The sequence below is a fragment of the Cynocephalus volans genome, chromosome 16 (assembly GCF_027409185.1).
Source record: "Cynocephalus volans isolate mCynVol1 chromosome 16, mCynVol1.pri, whole genome shotgun sequence".
In the NCBI taxonomy this organism is placed as follows: domain Eukaryota; kingdom Metazoa; phylum Chordata; class Mammalia; order Dermoptera; family Cynocephalidae; genus Cynocephalus; species Cynocephalus volans.
This window is the reverse complement of record NC_084475.1, coordinates 35,620,198-35,642,967: the sequence shown is the minus strand read 5'-3', so window position 1 is coordinate 35,642,967 and position 22,770 is coordinate 35,620,198. Positions and strand designations below refer to the sequence as shown.

The 22,770-nt window shown below is 39.0% G+C and overlaps 1 protein-coding gene across 1 annotated transcript in view; it reads left to right on the top strand.

Moving 5' to 3' along the window:
- Positions 1-22,770, top strand: part of PCSK5 (proprotein convertase subtilisin/kexin type 5) — a 399,384-nt gene that overhangs the window by 99,592 nt on the left and 277,022 nt on the right. The window contains exons 4-5 of the mRNA XM_063080405.1: positions 13,986-14,129; positions 16,337-16,413. Coding sequence (XP_062936475.1) covers positions 13,986-14,129; positions 16,337-16,413 — 221 coding nt within the window. The remainder of the gene's footprint in view (positions 1-13,985; positions 14,130-16,336; positions 16,414-22,770) is intronic.

Here is a 22,770-nt window from a genome sequence, read left to right as displayed (position 1 = left end):
TTGATTCAAGTCAGAGACAGCATAGGACAATTGTTATCATTACCCTCTGTTAGACTGGTGGTACTAAAAGTTGCCAGACTTAGTATGTCTCATCCAATGTAGTTCTGGAGGCTGGGAAGTCCAAGACCAAGCGGCCTGCATCTGGCAAGGGCCTTCTTACTTCATCATCCCATGACAGAAGACTAAAGGGCAAGAGAGCTCACACATGAGAGAGAAGGGGGTCTAATTCATTCTTTGTGAGGAACCTATTCTGATGATAATGAACCTACTCCCACGTTAATGAACCCACTCCCACAATAATGGCATTGACCCATTCATGAGGGCTCTGCTTCTCATAAAAGGTCCCACTTCTCAACACTGTTGCTTTGGGGATTAAGTTTCCAACACATGAACCTTGGGGGACACTTTCAAACCATAGCAGTTGGTGATCATGATATATGTTATTTCCTAATAAAATGTGAAAAAAAAAGTTCATTCCAACTCTATTCAATCTCAATCCAAGTTGGACTAAAACATTTATTTTTCGCAGTTATATGAACTGATGTTATTCTTAATGATGTTCTTCATGTCTGATTTTTAAAAATTCAGCTGCCTTAAATTTTCTGTTACAATGTGGTATAGATATATAAAAGAAAGATCATATAGGTGGATAAGTATAATAAAAGCTAGGTAGATAGATATATGGAACAATTTCACAAAGGTTAATTAGTTACCCTATTTGAAACAGTGTCTTTTTTTTTCTACCTTGTAACCATACCTCATTACTCCCTGCTTAATAATTCTGGGTTTACAGTTATGTAGCTGTGGTGGAGATGACCTAATCTCAGAGAAGGTAAACTCTTCCAAGACCTAGTGGATAAATCATAAATGGTCTAAGTGAGTCAGGGGACTCATATGCTGTTTATCAGAGATAGAGAAAGAGGTGCACGAATGACTCAGTTTACCCAAGTGACATCTGCTGATGCGGCTGATAAAGAAGGATTTCTTGCTCTTTTGAGGGAAGGCCTTTTGTGTTTCTTTTCTGCTCGGGATACCCCTGAGGGGTATAATATGAGGAGCTGTGACAGTTATCTTGCAACCAAGAGGACCAGCAGCTAAGCAAAGTGGCTGAGAAGGTGGAAAGAGTCTGGTTCTATAACGATGTAATTAACTTGTAATCACCTACTTCCAGATTTCTTGAACGATAATCAAATGCCTTTTCTGACTATGGTTAATTGGCTTTTCTTTTCCTTGCAGCTGGAAAACATTCCAAACTAGTACAAACTAATATAAACTTATTAGAATGTAGCTATAGGAATTTGTAGGTTAAACCCATACTTTTAAAGGAAGTTTTATTTTTGTTTGTTTTACTTACAACCTTTGGGGTACTGTGAGCTATCACTTGGGTTCGTTGTGCCCTTTCTTTCCTTCTGCTGAAAAATCAGGTGTTGCAGAATGCAATGGCAAGGGGTACATTTTTCTGCTGTGTCAACGGAACAGCTGTTGGATCTCTGCAACACCAATTGAACATCTTTCAACATCTGTCACCACTTTTTCCTAAATCAACAGTGAAAACATACCACTGTCAGACATGAGAATGTTTTGGACCATGATTGTCTATGAAGTACAAGGGTACTTCAGAAAGTTCACAGAAAGATTTATATTCTCTTTTAATTTTATTTTTCCATAAAGTTTTTGAAGTACCCTTGTATTAATATTTCTTATCCATGAAGAGCTTGCTAATTTGATAGGTAGAAATTCAAGAGATGCTTGGAAAACTGTGCCTTAAAATATGTATGTAGGTCTGGTGAGTGTGTTTGTTGAAAACTGCTATCCTAGTATTTAATTTAATTGTGTTAATATTAGTCCTTTCATTAGTGAGTGGAAATAAATGTGGCTTGGGTTACAGGAGCAATATTCCTGTTTACCCTGAATATGCCACTGTAAGAGTTAAGAGTTACTGTAGAGGAAGTTCAGTGTCTTACCTGTATAAATATAGATGCGCCACTGTGTTTGGATAGCCTTTTTTTTTTTTTTTTTTTTTGAATTATTATTTTTTTCTAAAAAAAGGAATTATGTTGGATGCTATTAAAACAAGTTGCTTGGTTAGATTATTGAAAGGATTTGACATTTTTTATTAATAAGAAAAACATTTGCAATTACGCTTGCTAGCATAGAATAAAAATGAGTTTGTTTTCTTGTTCATTATACTCCAAGGTCTGGGGAGAATCTCACCAGATCGAAAAGGTAATCTTTTCTGTAGATTTTTTTATTGAGTGGCTAATCAAATGCCTTATGGAAGCCTTCATCTTTTCTGAAGCCTCTAGTACTTGCCACTATAGAAGCCCTAGACATATTATTGGCCTGTCCGAACAAAATGTTTCATTTTCCTTGCAAGCAACTTTGCAGATTTTATACTAGCTTACATATTAAAGCAAATAATGAAAGCAAAGATGCCAGGTAGATTCAGACAATTACTTTTACTCAGTCAAGAAGGAACTATATTAAACCAGTCTTTTTAGTAGCTCTCTGAATTGATTTTGCTGATTGTAAGAGGTGAGATTGTTTCTGCTTTGCCCTGTAAGTAAATTTATTTTTCTGTGGATACATCACAGTAATAGCACATAACACACTCTTTATTGCTGTGGGTTTTTTTGTCATAGGAAATTTTTTGTTTTAGAACTTTTATTTGAAATGTGAAAGTGTTTTCTGTTTTTTGATTTTTTAATTTTAAATGGCAATAGGTCTGGAGCCTCAATTTTGCTCTAACTTGCTTTTTCATGGCTAGGGTTTATTGCCTGATGCTTATAAAAGCATCTTTTCAAAATGAAGTTTCTGTGATTATTGAATAAATGTGAGCTCAGTCACAGCAAAATTGTAAAGAACTGAAGATATAAATTTAATAACACATTTCCCTTAATGTTATCCAAGGTGACTTTTTTTATTTCCTTCCTAAGTATTACCATGATCGCTAATTATATTGTCTGTCTTATTTGTCTACTTATTTTTTATCTATCTACCCCAATTTGAATATAAACTTTCTGAAGTCTAGATCATATGTTTTCTCATTCCCTGATGTAGATTTAGCATCTAAAAAGCATTTATTAAACATTTGGTTAGGGGCCGACCCCGTGGCTCACTTGGAGAGTGCGGCGCTGGGAGTGCCAAGGCTGCGGGTTCGGATCCTATATAGGGGTGGCCGGTGCGCTCACTGGCTGAGCATGGTGCAGATGACACCAAGCCAAGGGTTACGATCCCCTTACTGGTCACACACACACACACACACAAAAAAAAAAAAAAAAAAAAAGAAAGAAAGAAAAGAAAAGAAAGAAAAACATTTGGTTAGAAAATTCACACACACACACATGTGAATGAATACATGTTTTGACAGTTAACAGCTCTAGAGTACCTGTAATGTAACTACCTTTCCTCCAGCTATTATGGAATCAAATCATTCCACAATAGATGTCCTTCAGAAGGACTTGCAGATAACTCAACAGTGACAAACACATTAATAACTAAATCCTATACATAAGGTTGAAAATTCTCCAGGTGTAGTGAATGAAAAAGCCATGTTAACTTCCATGTCAGTCAAGCTTCCAGATGCCTGTAGCTCCAGTGGGCATCTGACCACAACTCCACAGGAGGCCCTGGGTGAGAACCACACCAATGAGCCCACTCAACCCAGAGAACTGTGGGGGTCGTAATCAATGATTGTTTCTAGCCATTGAGTTTCAGGGTAGTTGGTTTGTACTTGGCAATGTAAACTTCAGCTATTAACACTAAGGAATTTTTTCTCCATTTCTAAGCAACATATTTTCACTTCAGGCCATTGTATGTACTAGATCTATTCTTTAATTATATAAAAACATAAAGACTAGTGATACCTGAAGAATTTGTGTTACTAGGGAAAAGAAAAGATTTGTACATGTCAGAGTGGGCTGATGTGTTGACAGGAAGGTGAAGTTGAATTCAGAGTTTGTCTGCAACCAGTTATGGTCCATGTCTGTCTTGACCACCCTACCTCTTCTCACCTGATTGCTTAATTTTAAGAAGAATGTTGACATACTGATAATATTATTCCATCTTTTCAGAGCTTCTCTATCAAAATTGCTACACATTTTTGTAGATAGAAATTTATTTGAGGTAATAACTTATTGCAGGACATGCAAAAGCCATTCAGAATATTCAGAAAGTTGAGTCAGTAATCTCGTAGATCTAGAGAGAAACAAAGTCAAAGAATCTGAAAAGACCTATTTGGGATTCCACACCCACTTTATTTTGTATATATAATTCTAACACATCAATAATTCTTTTTTGTCCTTTATGGATATCTACTTTAGTGCCTTTTTGAGACAAAAATTAGGGGAACCACTATTAATGTTTAAAACTAAATCTCTGCATCTCTACATGTTGAGTTGAAACAGGTTAAACTTGTGTTCTATTAGGAAAGTTCAAGTGGTTCTTATTCTTGAAGAGGGCAAGGCTATAAGGATATATAATTGGCACTTGATCCTCACTGGAATATGCAGGGTTCCGCTGTATGTGCATAATTCACTCTTCCTCTTCTTTCCAAGGTCACCTTTTCATGTGATTTGGCTTTGGCTGAAAATATCCTTTAAGAGCAACTAGTCTATGGGAGCTGGAGGGGTTGATATAGGGGAGTTGAAGTGGCTTTTAAAGTTCAGAAGTTTCACAGGGTCCTGGGAAGAGGTGCAGCCTTTAGCAAAAATGTGCGAGAAATTAGAATAATTGGTAGGATTTGGAGGGTAAGCCTGCATGCGTTATTTTTCTATTTATTTATTTGTCTCTCTGTCCATCTGTCCCTTCATCCATGCATCCATCTATCTATTTAAGAGGTGATTATGTTGTCAAAACGTGATTGCAAAATGATTGAAGGTGGGGAAGGATGTTATGTAAGTAGACCCATATTCTTCACCGTTCGTTCAACTGAAAAATGGATTGTTTTCTCACCTGAAAAAATGACTCCATCTGTCATTATGTTTCATAAGAATATTGTGACTCATAACGTAGTATAAATGAAGACAGATGACATATTATAAAGTTGTACTCAAACATGTTCAAATGATCTTCAGATTCCCCCTTGTCGACCTTAAATATATCCAGCAGTAAAAAAATTGTTTTCCATCACTTTTTTTCTCAAAAATTCTTACGTGACTTATTGTGGGACAATTGAGTTCTGAAGCCCTTGGTTGTCCTTATCCAAACCGTACTGCATTGCACTCATTTTAAAGAAAGAAAAAAGTCCTCCATTCTATTAGCACGGCTTTCTGAGACCTCAGTCAATAGCGAGGATTTTCTGAGCAGACATATGCACAGAGGGGACCGAGAGGGAAAGGATTTCTGTGCAAGCAGAATTTGGTAAGCAACGTAAGCAAAATTACATTTTCAAAGAATGAGGATTGCTTTCTGCTAATGATCTCATAATTATTAAATAATGCAGCTCAGTTGCTTCTAAAATTCATTTTCATGAGCTCCAGCATAGAAATTGTTTCTTGGCTTATAGGCACTTAAGGAAAACATTTTAATTGAGATCATCCCTAAGCAAACACAGTTTACTAATTGCACAATTTGGGGACAGAGTAGAACATTAAGAAATATTTGGTTCTTGAGTCATAGTCAGCCAGGAGGAAAGTCATTTGGTAAAACCTAGTTTTTCCTCAGCTCATGGAAGAGTTTGTTGCATGACCTAGAAGGGAAGACAAAATTCAAGTAGTAGAGCCATAGACCAAAAACCAGAGAAGAGTTGAGAAATATCCACTTGCATCATGCCCTGTGGTGTTCCAAACAAAAAACCACAGATTTCTGCACCCTTGAGCTCTTCTACTGCCTGGAGAAATTTCCCACCAAGCCTGTAAGCAGATAATAGCTCACCTGTCACATTGTTACATCTATTCTGACTTCTGTCAGGAGTATTAATCATTAGGATAATCAGGCCCCCCAATTGAATGTCTTCTCTTCTTGTAGAATTGGGCTTCAGTCCCTGCACATTTCCTTTGTTCTTTCTTAGATCTTTTCATTGGCAAAGTTAAATAAGCAGGTGCCCTGCTATGAGTCAATGTGTGGAAAATAAAGGTTTCTAGATCTTATTTGTACCTTTTTTATTACCTGCATCATGTCTTGACTGTGTCAATTTTCCTCTTTTACCTTTTATCCTAGAATTCACTTCTGCCTTCTGTCTTAATATTTTCTCTATATTAGCCAGGGTTCTCCAAAGAAATAGAGCCAATAGAATGTGCTTAAACAGAGAGATAAATAGGGAAAGAGATTTATCAAGAGAAATTGGCTTATGTGATTATGGATGCTGAGAAGTCCCACAGTCTGCTTTCTGCAAGCTGGAGACCTAGGAAAGCCAGTGATATAGTTCCAGTCCAAGTCCCCGAACTGGGGAGTCAGTGGTGTGAGTCCAAATTTGAATCTGAAGGCCTGAGAACCAGGAGAACTAATGTCCAAGAGCAGGAGAAGATGAATGTGCCAGCTCAGGGAGAGAGGAAATTCACCCTTTCTCTGACTTTTTGTTCTGTTTGGGCCCTCAACGGATTAGATGATGTCCACCTATATTGGTGAGGGTGGTCTTTTTTACTCAGTCTATTCAAATGCAAATCCCTTCAGGAAACTCCATCACAGACACACCCTGAAATATATTTACTAGCTATTTGGTCATCCCTTAATCCAATCACATTGACAGATAAAATTAACCATCACGCCCTCTAAAGAAATATAACTTCACAAATTATTGAGCATCTTTCCTATGAGCTAAGGATTAAAAAGATATATAATACAAGCTCCATTCCGCCAGTGGGTTGTACCTTCACTGGGAAGATAAGCATGTATATAATCAGAGATTACGGACATGTGAGTGTTGGATGGGCGAGCAGAAAAACAATGGAAGCCCCATAAAAGGAATGTTTGACTGAATGCACAGGGATCCTAGGATTTGCTTTAGAATCATGTATGTGACACATTTAGCTGTCCTCAAAGCCCTTTCTCAGAACCCTGTCATACAGCCAGCACTTTTCTTTTCTAGATTAGCTGCTTGCACTTGATGCATGGATTTTTCTCCTACTGTTCTGGTTTGGCTTTCTTCCCTGAGCCTGCTGGCCACGTATGGTGGGTAGCTTTTGCTGTATAACACATCACCCCCTGCCTACCTACCCAGTCTCATCTCATCTCTTCGTTTTTCTGATCTCCCACCTTACCTTTCTCAACCTGTATCCTCCAGCTGGTACTGGATTTTTTCAGTTACTTTAACCCTCCAGTCTCTCTGATTGTTATATATCTTTATCAAGATGAAGAACATCCTCTTCATCCCCCACTTCCCTTAGGCTTGTCAACTCATATCGAGGGGCTCAGTTTAAATGTCATTTCCCTTAGGAAGTACTCTGAGCTTCCCACGCTTTCCCCAACCACCCTGTTGCAATACGTAGCATGTGATTTTGTAATTACTTGTTTGTCTTGTACAGACTAGACTTCAAGGACCTGACGATAGGAACAGTGTCATGGCCAGTAGTAGAATGAACAGAATGTAGTGAGAAGGAGCAATGACAGCAGACACAGAGGTAGTGCTTCCAGACCCTGATTTCTAAAACCTGACTCAGTTTTTGGACCTGAGGTATTTGAGAATGATGTGAGCCCTGGCAGGTGCAGAAGCTGTGCATGTAAAAGGAAGCTTGTCCTCAGTGCCACAGAAATGCCAACTACATGTTAGAGATGGTGCTTACCCTTTAGCACCAAGACCAGGTAATAGATCCAAAACCAGTTCTCCAAACGCTAAGATGAGACATGTTAGGAATCCTTAAAGGAGACAGAAGATGTGTTAGTTGGCTTATTGGTTTTGTTTTGTTAAGTATTTTTAAGACTGAAAGTTTCTAATTCAAGGTGGGTCAGGTGTGGAAAGATTCAAAGAGGATCAGAAAAGATACAAATGAGTAATATCCACTTAATAAAATCTAAAGACCATCCATTTATCGTTCAGCAGCTCAGCTTCAATTTCTTTATCCTCAATCAGTAGAATTTGGGAACTGGATTTATTCCCTTCTCCTCTCTATAGGCATATCTTGCATACCATAACCTTCTACTCTCGATGTCCAATATTTTCTGATGCTTCCTTGGTATTATGTGCAATGCTCTTAAAGCTTTGCAACTGAGAAATGACCCTGTGTCAAAACTGTGTTATAGTATGTGGGAACCAAATTTCTAGCAGAGTTGGAATAATGGTATAAATGTGTGGAGTGAGACAGGAGTGAGTCACAGGAGGCCAGAATGCTTGAGCGACGCACCAAAAGGCAATTGGACATTTTTCTTTCCTGGTACACCCCATCCGCAGTCTGCATTCCCCAGCCCAGGCCCAAGAACCCAAATGTAAGATGTTCAAGTCATCCCAGCTCTCCCTACAAATGATCAGTTGCTCTTACAAGTTTGTCTAACCTACCTCTCCAGACAATGAAGAAAACCATCATCTCATTATTTTACATTAATCTGTCTCTTTTTTTAAAAAACAAAGGTTTTCTTCCATAAACTATTAGAGACACTGATGCCTTTTATGAATGTGCTATCATCAACAGCAACGTGATCATAATAACAGCAGCCATTTGTTACATAATCTTCTTTAATTTTTGTAGAATTCTCTGTTTTCAAACTACAGATACGTTTTTCAGAATTTAGGTGACTTGACAAAGTCATGGAGCTGGAAAGTAGCAGAGGTGGAGTTCATATTCTCCTGTCTGATTTCCCGTAGCTCATGTCCTGAGCTGCTATGCTGAGTTTGGTGTCGCTGAAACATATTGGGATTCCTTGGAATTTCTGGGAAATCCACAAATTGAATAATCATCCTCTGAATAATTGGACAGTGGATCTATTTTGTCCAGGGGCATTTTGTTCTGTGTGTGATAACAAAGGATTTGAAGTCCAAACTGGCCCATCAATGTAGGACTAAACATCTGAGAACTTAACCTCGCTTAATTTAGATATTCAAGAATCTGTAAAGGCATCTCGGTTTTGGAGGCACAGGATCTTTACTTCATACACCCTAAGGACAGCCCATCAACTTATGGCCTTTCTTACAACAGTCCAAAGTCCAGTTTTTTTTAGGTAGCCTTGGGAAAGAAAGGTTAAAGGAGTTCTTCTCCAAATAAATACAAGAGGGAATAAACTTCTCTGAAACTGAAAAGGGGAGAACTAAGCCTCAGTACTTTCCACTAACTCCCAAGTACTGAGAAACAGGTGGGAAGCCCATTGGAAGGGACGACTTTTCAGAACTAAAGCAGGACTAAACTAACAATGGTGGGTTGTTTCCAGTGGTATATTGTATCCACCTTCTAACTGCTCATGAAAGCTTATCGTTTCACATTCAGGAATTATGTGATTGTGGTAGATTAAAACTGGCCATGATGTGAGTATTTACACTACAGAAATTGGTAAACACTACAAATAAGTTCTGGTTTTTTTTAAAGAACTAATTTACCGGCACATCATTGACTACTTAATAAAGAAATGAGCTTCCTGTTATTGAAAGTATTCAAATAGAAACTTGGTGTTTCCTAAAACACGTGTTGCAATACATGGAAAAACCAGGTCTCTAAGGTCTTATCCAACTATATGCCACTTTATCACTTGAATGCACTGATCATAGTGCTAAGACCAATGTGATTTCTGTTATTTGAGTTTCTTTACTGGAGCTGTGTTTTCCCACATTCACTCCTTATCTACTCTTTATCTAAATTTGCATGTGTTTGGCCCTGTTTAAAGCCCCTTCTGTTTTAGTTTTTAACTGAAGAGTTTCCATAGCCCTTTGCTCTGGTGTCAGGAAGGGACTGAATCCCAATTGACCAGCCTTTTGAACTCATGTTCTTTATCTATTAAAAACAGATGATAAAAATACCTCTCCTAAATGGTTATTCTAAGTCTTAAATGATGCTAATCCACATAAAGTGATTAGTACAATGCTTGGCCATGGTAAGGACCTAGTAAGTATTAGTTAAATTTCCACTAAAGGGAATATCATTTCTGTCTTTTTCAATTTCTTACAGCTTCTGAGCTCCAAATTTTACAAGGAATTTCAAGTATATATATACTTTACAAAGTTGCCTAGATATGTTTCTTAATTTGTCTCTGAAACAGATTTTTGTGTATTTGATTCACACAAATACTGCTAGTTAAATTGTACAGTCAGAGATGCAGCCTTGTAAGCCACTGTATCAATAATGAACAGCAGATGTTGTCAATGTTAGTAGATTATTGACAACATATAAAGTGGCAGTTCATCAGAATGTAGAGTTTAAAAAGAGTGCCCTTGAGGGCCCCTTCCCCACCCCAGGCTGAAGAAAATGATGGTGAGAACATAACAAAGGTGTTTATTTTGGGTACAAATTGTACTTTCATTGAGCAAACACTGTGACATGTTTATGAAGACACAAGAGAAGTGGACACACCCAGAGTGGTTTATAAACAGAATAGCTCATAACCCTGGTGCGGAAGAGCCGTTTCTTGAACACACAGAATAATCTCTTTAAAAATCATCCCTAAAAAGAATAAAAGCTTTTATAGGTAAGAAAGTAGGAAAACGTGGTGATAACCATTGTTTCTTCAGCATATTTCCCATTTTGTGTATCTGGTGTTTCTACATATTTAGTCATCTGTATGTAGACCATGATTAAAATATAGTACAGTATTCAGAGCTGAAGTTACATACATTTACTATAAATATTTATCTTGCATATACTATGCACATATATGGTTTTTCCTCAGCTTCAGATATACTGGAACTTTCTGACTGTCCCCTTTTGTGAACACCAGGCTATGGGCTGCATATGCGGTGACACGGTTCCAGACACTGGTCTTTAGTTTGAGCTCTAGCAAAGATCTCCTCAACGTGGATGACTTTCTATGAGGAAACCATGGCTAATGTATGTTCCTTTTGCCTTTGAGTGCTGCTGTGACATAGATTCCTGTCAAGTGAACAGGGCCCAATTTAAGGACCATATGTCACCTAAGGAAATGATGGACTCTTTCTCGTCCTTGGTGTTGAGTGACATCCGTATTTCCCAGTCTTTGCTCTCTGGATACCTTGAGTATATGGAACTACATTAGAAACACATCTGGAAGCCTGGATCACTTGAAATGTGTTAAAAATCTAAGCTTCAAATTCAGGACTTAGGGTTCTGATTTAAGTGTCCTCTGACCTTATTAATTTGCAAGAAGCACCCCAGTCTTTGAGTAACCTCCCCCCAACTTTGACATTTTGGCTACTTACTGTAGTAGGGTTTCCAAATGAAAGCAGCAATTGGCTATTTCCTCTCCTTCACCCCCCACCAATACAATGGCGGCGGATGTAAAGGAAAAAAGAAAAAGGTGGTACAAGTCAGAAAGAAACCAAGTTGCTCCACTTTTGAGACACATGTTTTCCATAGACGGCTGCTTTTCTTCAGTTGTCATAATTACAATTTCAGGCAGCATCCTTCCGCTCCAGGCCGGTTATCCCATTTGTGGGTTTCCCATTTCCTGTGCATTTCCTTCCTCCATCCCACCTCCTGGCCACATTAACATTACTGCATGTCACAATCGATACCACAGGTGGCCACAGCAGGTTTGGAAAAGAAAATGAAATGGAAACCTGTCAAGGCTGCTTTGTGTTAAATTAAAATATTTGGTGAGGAGAGGCCCAAACTTTTGGCCAGAATGAGACTCATGAAAAATGTAAGCATTTCAGAAATCTACACTATTTCTTCATTATCGTCTCTGTTAACCAAGCGTTAGCTGGCTGGATAACCTCTGCAGAGGTCAGAGCAGGAAGCATTATGGCAGTTTTAAACTTGAAAATAAAGTTGAGGCTATGACCTCATTTCTGGTGTGTAATTAGTCAATATTTCTGAAATCCTAGGTGAGACTTAGCTTAATGCCTGGTCTTTGAGGGGCTTACATCAGGGAGACAAAACTCATACCCAAGATTCAGCAGTCAACAACAGTTCAAAAGAATTCATTGTGTAGGGGTTGGATTGTTTAGCACAGAATCTGTGTGAGTGTGGGTGTGCATGTGTGTGTGTGTGTGCGTGCGTGTGCATGTGTGTGTGTGTGTTCCTAAGCTTGGGGAAGGGGAGAAGACAGGTAGGCTGGAGAAGGCTTTGTGGGAGGAGGTAGGTCCTGAGCTGTGAGGCTGGGATTTGGATCAGTAGAGAAGAGTAGCAGAGTGTGTGTGCGCAGGGGCTCAAGAGCCAGAAAGAAGTCAGGAAGGTGGGAAAAGATGCACATGTTTGTAAAAATATATAAGCCTCTGTTCTCTATGAAATTGATATTATCTGCCATGAGAACATGGGTACACCCTTTCTTAGAATGAATTCTTGAAACTTCTCAAATATATTTATAATATTCACAAAAGGCAGTCTCATTCGGGGAATACATTAATTAGAAAAATTCATTTCAGGGGGCATTGGAGGTATTTGTCATTAGTTAGCATTTGATTTTGAGGGGTGAGTTTTGGAAAGAAAAGAGCTTCCATGTAGATGTAGTTGGAATAAAACCCCTGAATGATCTGACCCCGGCTCCCATTCTAATTTGCCACCTTCTGTGCCCTTTTCTCCCTTGCTCACTAAGCTTGCAATACTGATCTTTCTCTTTCTCTGACATGCTAAGTTAGCTCTTTCCTGCCCTCCAGTCTGCATTTGCTGCATCCCCTACCAGGACACTTGTCCCTGGGCTGTTGGGCAGACCAGCTCTTTGTCATCGGTTATGTCTCAGCTCACATTTCACTTTCTCAGAAACTGGAGTCTCTTTCTGACCATCCCACCTAAAGTAATATCTTCAGATCCCTCAGCATTCACCATCATATCACACTCTTTAACTCCTTCAAAACACAGGGAGAACTCTGAATGGTCTTGTTTCTTTGTTTATTTTCTGTGTCTCCCCTCCAAGACAGGGAACTCGTTGGTCTTGCTCACAGCCAGACCCCAGCATCTAGTAGGTGCTCAATAAAGTGTGTGTTAAATGAATCCATGGCAGCGGGGTCTCCATTGTGCTATTGGCATTCTCTTCCCTTCCTGAAGTCGTGAACTGTTTGTTATAAAGCAGGAAGAAAGCAGGAGCAGTCAGGGACCCGAGGTGGCTCGCGTTGCCATGGCGCCATGTGGCAGAGAATCTCTTTTCCTTTGCTCCTCTACAGAGTCAGGAACCTGAAAAACAACACCACTCAGGAATATTTCAGAGAGATGGACTTCCAAGGAACAACTGTGGGTTGGGCAAATGTAGTAAATTATATCAGGAAAAGCTGCTGGCTTAATTTATTTTTCAGGGTGTTTGTATGTCATAGCCACTGCAGATGGAATTACTGCAGAAAAGGGGCTCAGGCTGCACGTTTCCCAGCCTGCCCTTTGAACCCTCGCGCACATTTTCTGTGTCGGCACCTTCTGGGCTTTGCACTGTTTTTCTTTTCCTTCTCAAAGCAGTGCTGAATAAGTGTGTCCAGCGCTGACACGTTATGACACAACAGCCAGTGTTAATTGGGTGAAAGAAATTGGGAGAGCCAGCTATGCTTCCTCCCTCATGGTCTCTCACAGCAGCACACCTCCGGGTGACAGAAGCCACCGGAGTTAGTTTTATTTGTAGCTGAATTGGCTTCTCAGTGCCTGGTCAAGAAATTACAGAATTCTTCAGTTACTTGGTTTGGACTCATGAGTAAAGTGCTATGATGCCTATTCATGTTACTAGTTCATGCTAACGATAAAATGATTCATCCATTTTTCTGCTGTTGAGATATACTCTACTTTAGCTTTGTCCAAAGGATTTGTAGTATCGGAACAGGTGCTGGTGGCAGAGATTTCTAGTTCACTTATTTTCCCCACATCTTTTCTTCCTATCTTCCCTTGTTATTATGCTAGAGATTCACGCTGCTATGCTACTAGCAATCCACCAAATTGCTGTTAATTTAATGCATTATCTTAACAAATAACAAATCTCACTATTTTATAATTTACAACATCCTCTTCTTCTGTTAGCACTGCAGTGACAACACGCATCCCTGCCAATCAGACATGAATATCGAAGGTGCCTGGAAGAGAGGCTACACGGGAAAGAACATCGTGGTCACCATCCTGGACGATGGCATTGAAAGAACCCATCCAGATCTGATGCAAAACTATGTGAGTACTTGCTGAGGTCAAAACATCTTCCCATCTTGGAAGCAATGGAGCTCATGTTAAGATTATCAAAAAGAGAGAAAGCTACTGAAAAATGTAGCGACTGATACAGTAGGCTCTGTGTTTTGCTCCTTTCTTATAAAAGATGAACTCTTAGAGTACAGGAAGCTTGAGAGAACACTTTCAACTTTCAAGTGCCTTTGGTGTTCTGACCTACAAAAAGAAAGCAATTGGGTAGCAGAAACCACACCACGACCACCATCTGCTGCCAGCACTCCACTCAGTTCATCCAACCAGACAGGGCCAGGCAACACTCTGTTTCTTCTATGGAGAAAAGTGCACTTAGGACTTATTTCAAGTTATTCTGCTGGCCTCTTTGTCCATCTCTTCTTTTTTACAAGACAGTAATAATCGTCCTCCCAGTAGTCCATAGGCATCAGTCAAGTCCCCTTCTTCAGAAGGCACTGCAAATTCATCTAGTCCTCATTTGAGCAAAACAGTTGAGTGGCTGCTGTCACGCTGCATCCAAGCACACTCACATAAATTTATGTCTCTTCACAACGTAGAATTTTAAAGCTAAAAAGGAACTTCAGTTTAGTCTTTTCATTTAATAGGCGAAGAAACTGAAGACTGAAGTCAGTTATCCAGTGTCAGATCTAAGAACTTTGGCTTCCTGTGCCCTAGCAGCGATGTTTCTTGTCACATGCAAAGAGGGTTTTACTGTGTGCTACAGTGCCCTGCTGCATACAAATGTATTTGATTAAATACAAATAGCTTTCACCTAATTATGATTACAGTTGTTACCATTTTTATTTTTATTCCTCCTTGAAAGAAAATTCTTCAGAAGTATCTGTGCAGTGGAGCAGTCCTGGTGCCCTCCCAGTTCTCTATGTTGGAGTTGGTGGGGAGTAGAGGAAGCACCTTGGGTGAGGTGTCAAAAGACCTGGGCTCCAGTCTTGGTTTGTTTACTTTTTTCTAAAACAGGTTAGAAATTAACCTGCTTGGGGCCTCTGTTTCCTTATAAGTATAATTAGTAAATTACATTAGATACTCTCCAAAGTCCTTAGTGCTCTAATTGCGACTAAGAAGGGCTGCAGACAGGAAGCAGGGACTTACCACTTTCATATTTAATGTATATTTTGCTTAATTCTCCCAAACATTTCAGGCTCTATGTACCAAAAATTATTTGCAGAAACAAAAATACAAAAATTATTTGTATTTCTATCTAAAGATAGAAAAACAAAGATACTGTTTACTTTCATGAACAAAGAAGTTAGGATTTTATAAAGTATAAGAAGATTCAGAACGTCCTAAATTAGGCTGTCTACAATGATATCAATTTGAATGATGGTAATAACCCAATAAAGTTTTTTTAGTAATTTGGAGATTTTCCACAATCATTTCTAAAAGCAAATAAGCAAATCTAACTTTGATTTTGGAGATGCTGTTTGCTCGTTTTGAAACCTTAGCATAGGAAAACCTCATTTGTCATTTTGGTTGATTTATAAGCCATTGTGTATGAGCTGGCTGGTTAGGTCACCCAGTAGGGTGTGGCACTGATAACACCAAACTGCCACCAAGAGAAAAAAAAGCCATTGGGTATCAGAAAAAACATCTGAATTATAGACTCTTTTACAGTAGACACAATATCTGAAACCAGACAAGTGTTGTCTAATAGAGGAACCAAGATACCTGATATAATTAATACCTAATGTTGATTCATTAGTCGCCTTGCCAATAATATGTGAATGATTTTTGTCTTCTAGAATTTTTAAATTATAATAAAGAAGTTTCAAGCTCAAGAAATCAAGTAAGGAGTAGGGAGAGGTTCTGTGGAGAATAAATCATTTTGCTTCTAGGTAGTAAAGGAATACTTCACAGAAAAGGTGATAATTGAGGATATCTTTAAAAGGTACACATTTTATTAACTGGGTCATTCTAGATACAAGGTAGAAAGTGCTGGCAAGAATGGACTGGGCACTTCTTTGGTCTGTGTAGAGCACTTCCTCACCTTGAGGGGGAAAACTACAGCACTGATTATTACCCAAGGAGCAGTCCTCCCTAAGGCATCCTGACACCACGACCGACCAGAGTGACTTAGTTAACCTAATTACTCTCCTGCACAAGTGTGTTTAAAAATGCATAAGCCTGAGGGTCAATGGCTAATTAATGAATGTCCCTTTGTCTCGCTCTCTCCTCGGTGGCCATAGGATGCTCTGGCGAGTTGTGACGTGAATGGGAATGACTTGGACCCAATGCCTCGTTATGATGCAAGCAACGAGAACAAGTAAGGCCCAAGTGAGGGGTGGCTGGCAAGTGCCTGGAAGGAGCTTTGTTTTCTGCTCATGCTAAGGGAAGTATTTTCTTCGAAATCCTTAACACGTGATTCGTAATTTGCTCCAAGATAAACAGGTGTCTTTCCACTGAAGCTTCTGAGTAAGAAAAAGGGCAGTCCACATAGTAAGACTGGGTGCAAAGAGAGAGGTCTGGAAAATGGCCAGGCTTTTCCAAATCTTGCAGATGGAAGTCAGGGAGATTGCCCTTCATGTGGTAATTGGTCTGTGACCCATTTGTTTAGGGATAGGGGTGTTAAAGGGAGAGGCAAGACAAAGTACCTTCCAAAAGAGTTACATTATTCTGTTAAATTCAACACATTTGAATGCTGCCTTTGAGGTCACTGCCAGTGGCTTTCCTATTTTACTTTTCCTTCACTCTGCTCTACTCTGCAATGATTGTGTTTTCTGCTAATATACCTGAAATACCTAGAAGGATTATTGCCACTTGCCAAACTCATTACCTTTCTTATCCCCAGCAGTCAAGAGGTACAGAAACCCATTTAACCACAATTACACTTTCCAGTTAGTACAGTAGTTTTAGTGAATGCAAATGAAAATGCACATCCACTTGATAACAACATTTTAACACTCCTCAGCAAGTAAATGGGAATGGTTTTTGTTGCTTACAATGACCCAGATTCCTTAAAAGATTACTAGATATTTGCAATCTCTATATCACATTAACTTTTTTTTTCCCCTTTTACTGCAAAGGCTCCTCAAAAATAATACTGTGATTTAAGTATTTTTATTTGAATTTTTATTTACATGTTTTAGGTTGGGATCAAAGAAGTTGCAAAGAGAACTGTTTAGTCCATTTATTGTTTAGTCCATTTATTAAGTGCTGTTTTCAGTCCGCTTTTCTTTTTAGAGAAAAATTTCTCAGCTATAATTTGATGAAGTCAGTCAATAAGTTTGGATAAAACCATATGACTTAGAAAATTATAAGTGTACATAGTTTTAAGTTTTTTCTTTTTTTTTTACCATCTACAAAGAAGTTTCTACAAATTAGTTGCTAATATTAACAACCAAGTAAATATTACAGATCAGATTCAGTGGTGAAAGCATTAATATACAAATTGATATACACAGAATTTTCTAGAACTTCCAAACAAGAGAGAGGGGCCTAATTTAAACTGGATAATTTCTTTCAGACCTCGTTGTTATTGCCTAGATTATAATGTTTAGTGAATTTCACTCAAGGGTTTATAGATTCAAATAGCATGAGCCGATGTATTTTAGCCTAGTTTACAAAATAGGATGAAACACTGTAGAAGAAACTTGAAGCATTGAATATTTTAAAAGGCTCTGCTGATATACACGTGTTAGGGCAAAGGGTATGTGAGAAATGTCTGTATCTTCCTCTCAATTTTGCTGTGAACTTAAATCTGCTCTAAAAAAATTAAGTCTTTAAAAACAAAAAACAAGGCATTTGTACTAGTCTGTTTCGTTGCTTATGACAAAATACTTGGAATGGATACTTTGTAAGAAAATGAAATTTATTGCTTACAGTTTTGGAGGCTGGGAAGTCCAGAGTCCAGGGAACACATTTGGTGAGGATCTTGTTGGTGGCAACAGGAACCTAGGAGTCTCGCATGGCAGAAAATGGCAGAGCAGAGAGACAGTTCCTCATGCACTCTCCTTTTGAGGCCCTCAGAACCACATTCCTGACCACCATTATTAAACCGTTCACTACTGCATGGTCCTGCAATCTAATCACCTCTTCAAGGCCCCACCTTTCAATTATCATAATAGGATTTCCCACTCTCTTAACACTCTTACACTGGGGGTCAAGTTTTGGGGACACCCTCAATCCAAGGCAGCATTACTGCTAAATTTCAATGTACAGTTCATCCTGCTATATATAATGTGATATATATGCTTCAGAATAATAGCACTCTGCAGAATCTAAAAACACAGGGCAATAGCAAAATAGACTCAGAATCTAACATTTTAAAATGTCATCAGTGACACACACATACAAAAGATAGGGATCTAATAAAATAGTAGCCCAGCTTTATACATATTAAGTAATTAAGAAATACATAAAAACTACAATAAATGTGGTATCTTACCTCGAAAAAGTGTGCGATGGAAATGTGTGCTCGTTATGCCTGCTCTCCTCACACGCCACCACTCTGTGCAAGAGAAAGATAGTAAAAGATAAAATAGTAAGAGATAAAAGGCATAAAAAAAAATTAAAGACAGAGGAAAATACAAAGTAGGCTGAGAGATAAAGGGCAGGGGGGTGGAGTTAAGCAGAATACGGGATGCCCCCAGGATGGCTGTTTTGCGTGGAGGGTGGCAGCTTGCAGGTTACTGTGAGGTGGAAGGAGGGTTATCTGATATTAGAGAGAAGTGGCAGCACCAGAAGGGGCTAAGTGTGGACCATTGTGCCCCGAGGTGTGTAGCTCTGTGTGTTTTGTGTACTCCCACGTGGTCAGTTCTGCTGGGTGTGTTTTCTGCATTCACCTAGAGTGTCTGGGACAAAATTGTGCAATTTTCACATTATGCTCAAATTATCCCCTAATATGTCACTTGTGTTGGAAGAAATTTGTATTTTCAAAATAAGCGTTATAGCAGAACTGACTGTACAATCACTATTCACTAAATTTATCATATCGCATCTGTATTAAGAAAAAAGAGAAACAGTAAAATGATAGGAAGGTCTATGCACGGTGGTTTCTTGAAAACAAGAAACTCTCATTGTTGGTGGTGACTGTTCCCCAAGGGTATGTCTGATGTGTGACTAACATTGCTAACCATGATGTCGATGTGTAAAGACAGCAGTATTGGCTTTAATGGCTTTTTACAGACTACCCTTCTAAAACTGTATTCTTTGTGAAGATTCCTATTAAACTTGACCACTCTCAAGACCTTTGCTCAAGAAGAATCACTGCTGTGATGCTCACTCTGGGGTGTTCTAGTGTGTCTTGTTTTGACCCATTGTAAGCACTGCCCGTGGTTCATTGAGTGCAGTGGGGGGTTGATTGTTGGAGGGCATGGCAGTGTTCCAGATGTGTGCTGAGTTTTATAGTCTTGACAGTGGAGTACGACATTTTCAGTGGTACAATACCAGCACTCCCTACCCCTGCTTTATGGAAGTCAGCAGTCCCCTGGGGTATTAGGCATACCTTTACCTCCTCTCAATAGTTGAGCCTGATCTTTTTTCTTGCCTGATCAAGCGTATGTACTCAGATATTTAGGGTTAAAATGTCCTCTCTGCTCGCTAAACCACAATGATAGATATGATCAACGGATCTGTCTTTAATCATGGATCCATAGATCGATGATTCTGTTTGGATAGTGGTCACTTAGCATTAGCAGGTAAGAATGGGTTTGCAGTTTAGAAGAGTTGACTTTTAGCCCTGGCTCTCCCAGATTAGCTTTATGGTCTTTGGGTCTAACTGCTCTTTCCGACTATGTGTTACATGATTATAGTTGTTATTGTTAAAATTATGTATTCTACTCATATATCTAATTCTTGATGAATATTCAGTGAAAATTACAATTATCTCAAAATATGTATGCATATGAACATTTCAAATCGGAATTAAGACTTGGAAGTCTGTTTATTTCCAGGATTAGAGGTTTACGTAGGTTTTTCTGCCTCTTTGGGGGCTTGGAAGCTGTGATTCCTTCAGTCTACAGAAAGTCTGCTTTTCTTTAAGTCCGTTTCCCTATCTTCCTCAATGGGGCAGGAGTCCTTGAACTTGAATAAGATAATGAGGAATTTCTAATCATTGTCAGAACAAGGAAGTTGAGGCAAATGCTACAAAAGTGCCTCCTCATTGAACAATCAGACCAGTGGACTTCAGAGCATTTGGAATTATTTTGTACCTGACTACATTTATTCATTCATTCAACAAGTATTCATTGAGACTCTGCTTTGTGAATGGCCCTGCGCTAAATGCTTGGGAATGATGAAATAATATATGTTACTGATGGTTGGATTGGGGAATGACTTAGTAAGAAACTTGAGTGCCTGAAGCACTTTCAGTACTAATAGGGAATGTGCCCTCAAAACTTTATGCAAATCGTCTCTCTCAGACTTGCAGGATTACATTTCCAGTGCCAAAGCTTTGGAGTGAAGGAAATTAACTCTGAAGTACAAAAGTTATAAAAATCCCTTTCTTGTCACTTTTTCGAGTTCCCAGATGGTGATATGTCAGACCTAAATGACTGATGCTAAGGAAATGGCATTATTAGAGGAGACCATAAAACCCTGTCCTTCCATTCAGTTTTGCCTCCATTCATGTTAGCTTGCCAAATAAAGCTGACTGCATTGTTCTAGGCTTAAAATAGAAAATGCCTCCCTACAAATGAAACAGTCTCCTGGCATTTCATCCCACTACTCCTATTTCCAATAAATGAATTATTGATGTCTGAGTTAGATCATCCCTTTTCTGGGTTGCTTCCTGTCTAATGTTCTCTCTGCTTAAAAGTCATAGCAACATATTTAGTAGGAGATGAGACCATGACATTATATTTTAAATGTGTGGTATGTGTCTCTGGAATCTAATTCCTTCTCAACATAAACCCACCCGTAGGTTAAAGGCTCCTTTTCTAAAAGAAATGGATTTTTCATTTTATTTCTTAACTCTTATCTGAAGGAAGATGTAACCAGGGTGGGTGGATGTACATGTCTCCTGGTTCTTTAGTTTCTTTTCAGACATCCTTTCTGGTAGTAAGAAGGTTGCCCTGTTGCAGAGACCACAGTGTGTGTGGCCTTCTCTTTCCCATTCCTTCAGGACTGATGAGGTCTGTCGTCAGGAGCTAGTGTTTCAAAGCAAAGCCAGTGAATGCAATCAGTGTTTTCTGGTTGTAAGGAAAATGTGTCAGTGCAATACTAGAGAAAAAAAACCACACTATAGATCTATGGCCTTAACAGGTAGAAGCATTATTTCTTTATACCAAGGATTTATCCCAAATATGTTAAGATAAAGTTATCCTGTAGCTTAGTAGGTCAGACAAAACCTATCAGAGAAAAGTAGGGTCATTATCACAGGTTCATTTGTTTTTCCAAATATTTTCAAAATTTTTCTTGTAGTACTTTTACAAAATATCTTTTACAATATATTGCATAGTAGTTGATCAGTGATTATCAAATAAATGTATGTAATGTTGACTACATATGAACATTACTAAAGGCTTAATATATACAAAGTAGGCAATTTTGTAAAATATCTGACACTTTTCATATACAGCTGTCTTAGTTCAGGCTGTTATACCAGAATATCTAAGACTGGGTAATTTATAAACAATAGAAATTTAATCCTCACAATTCTGGAAGCTGGGAAATTCAATAGATTTGGCATCTAGTGAGGGCCCGTTCTTCATAGGTGATGCCTTCTATGTGTCCTCACCTATGGGAAGGGGCAAACAAGCTCAGGCGTCTTTTATTGGGGCATGAATTCCATTCATAAGGTCTCCACCTTCATGACCTAGTCACTGCCTGAAAGCCCCACCTCTTAATACTAACACATTGAGGATTTTAACATATGTATTTTGGAGGGACACAAACATTCAGACCATAATAGAACCTGCAGCAAATATTTAAAAAAATTCATTTCCATATATATGGGTTCATGATGCAACACGTTAAAGTAAGTAACATTTTTGATCATCTTCTTGGTTCTGGGACGTAGCCTCACATGAAAAGTTTTGGTACAATAGGAAAAAGGCTCTTCTCAGAGCAGAAGCCAGACATCCCTGCCCCTTCAGCTCAACAGCCATTCGTCATCAAGTCCTGACAATTCTCACCATTAATTCCTCCTCTTTAATAGCTTTCACAAGCCTTACACACAAACCCCCATCCCTCCTCACTAGCCTTATGTTAGTTTATCCTCCTTCTCTTACCTACGTCCTTGTAAGTGTCTCCTAAATGGTTTTCCTGTCTCTGTCTCACCCTCATCCTGCTGCCTGAGTGATATTTTTGAATCCTTTAATGTCTAGACCTACGTTGAAAATACAAGACCCTCAAGACCCCACGGCTCCCTCATGATCGAGTCTGCTGTGCTCTGCCTCCCCTACAGGACTTGAGCAGTTCCTGAAGGTGCCACGCTGGTCACCCTCCACCTTTCTCACCTGCAGAATTCCTCTCTGCCTTCGGCTCCCCTGTGTCACCTCCTCTGCCACGCCTGTGCTCAGCCTGTCTCATCTGAGCTGGATGTCCCTCCAATGAGTGTTCTTAGCACCCTAGAACTTATTATTTCTTTTATAAAACTTTTCTTGTTGTAAAGGGGAGTCACATTTATCAATGTAGACAAAAGAAAGACAAAAATGGATACTGAGAAGTTGACTTTCAGTCT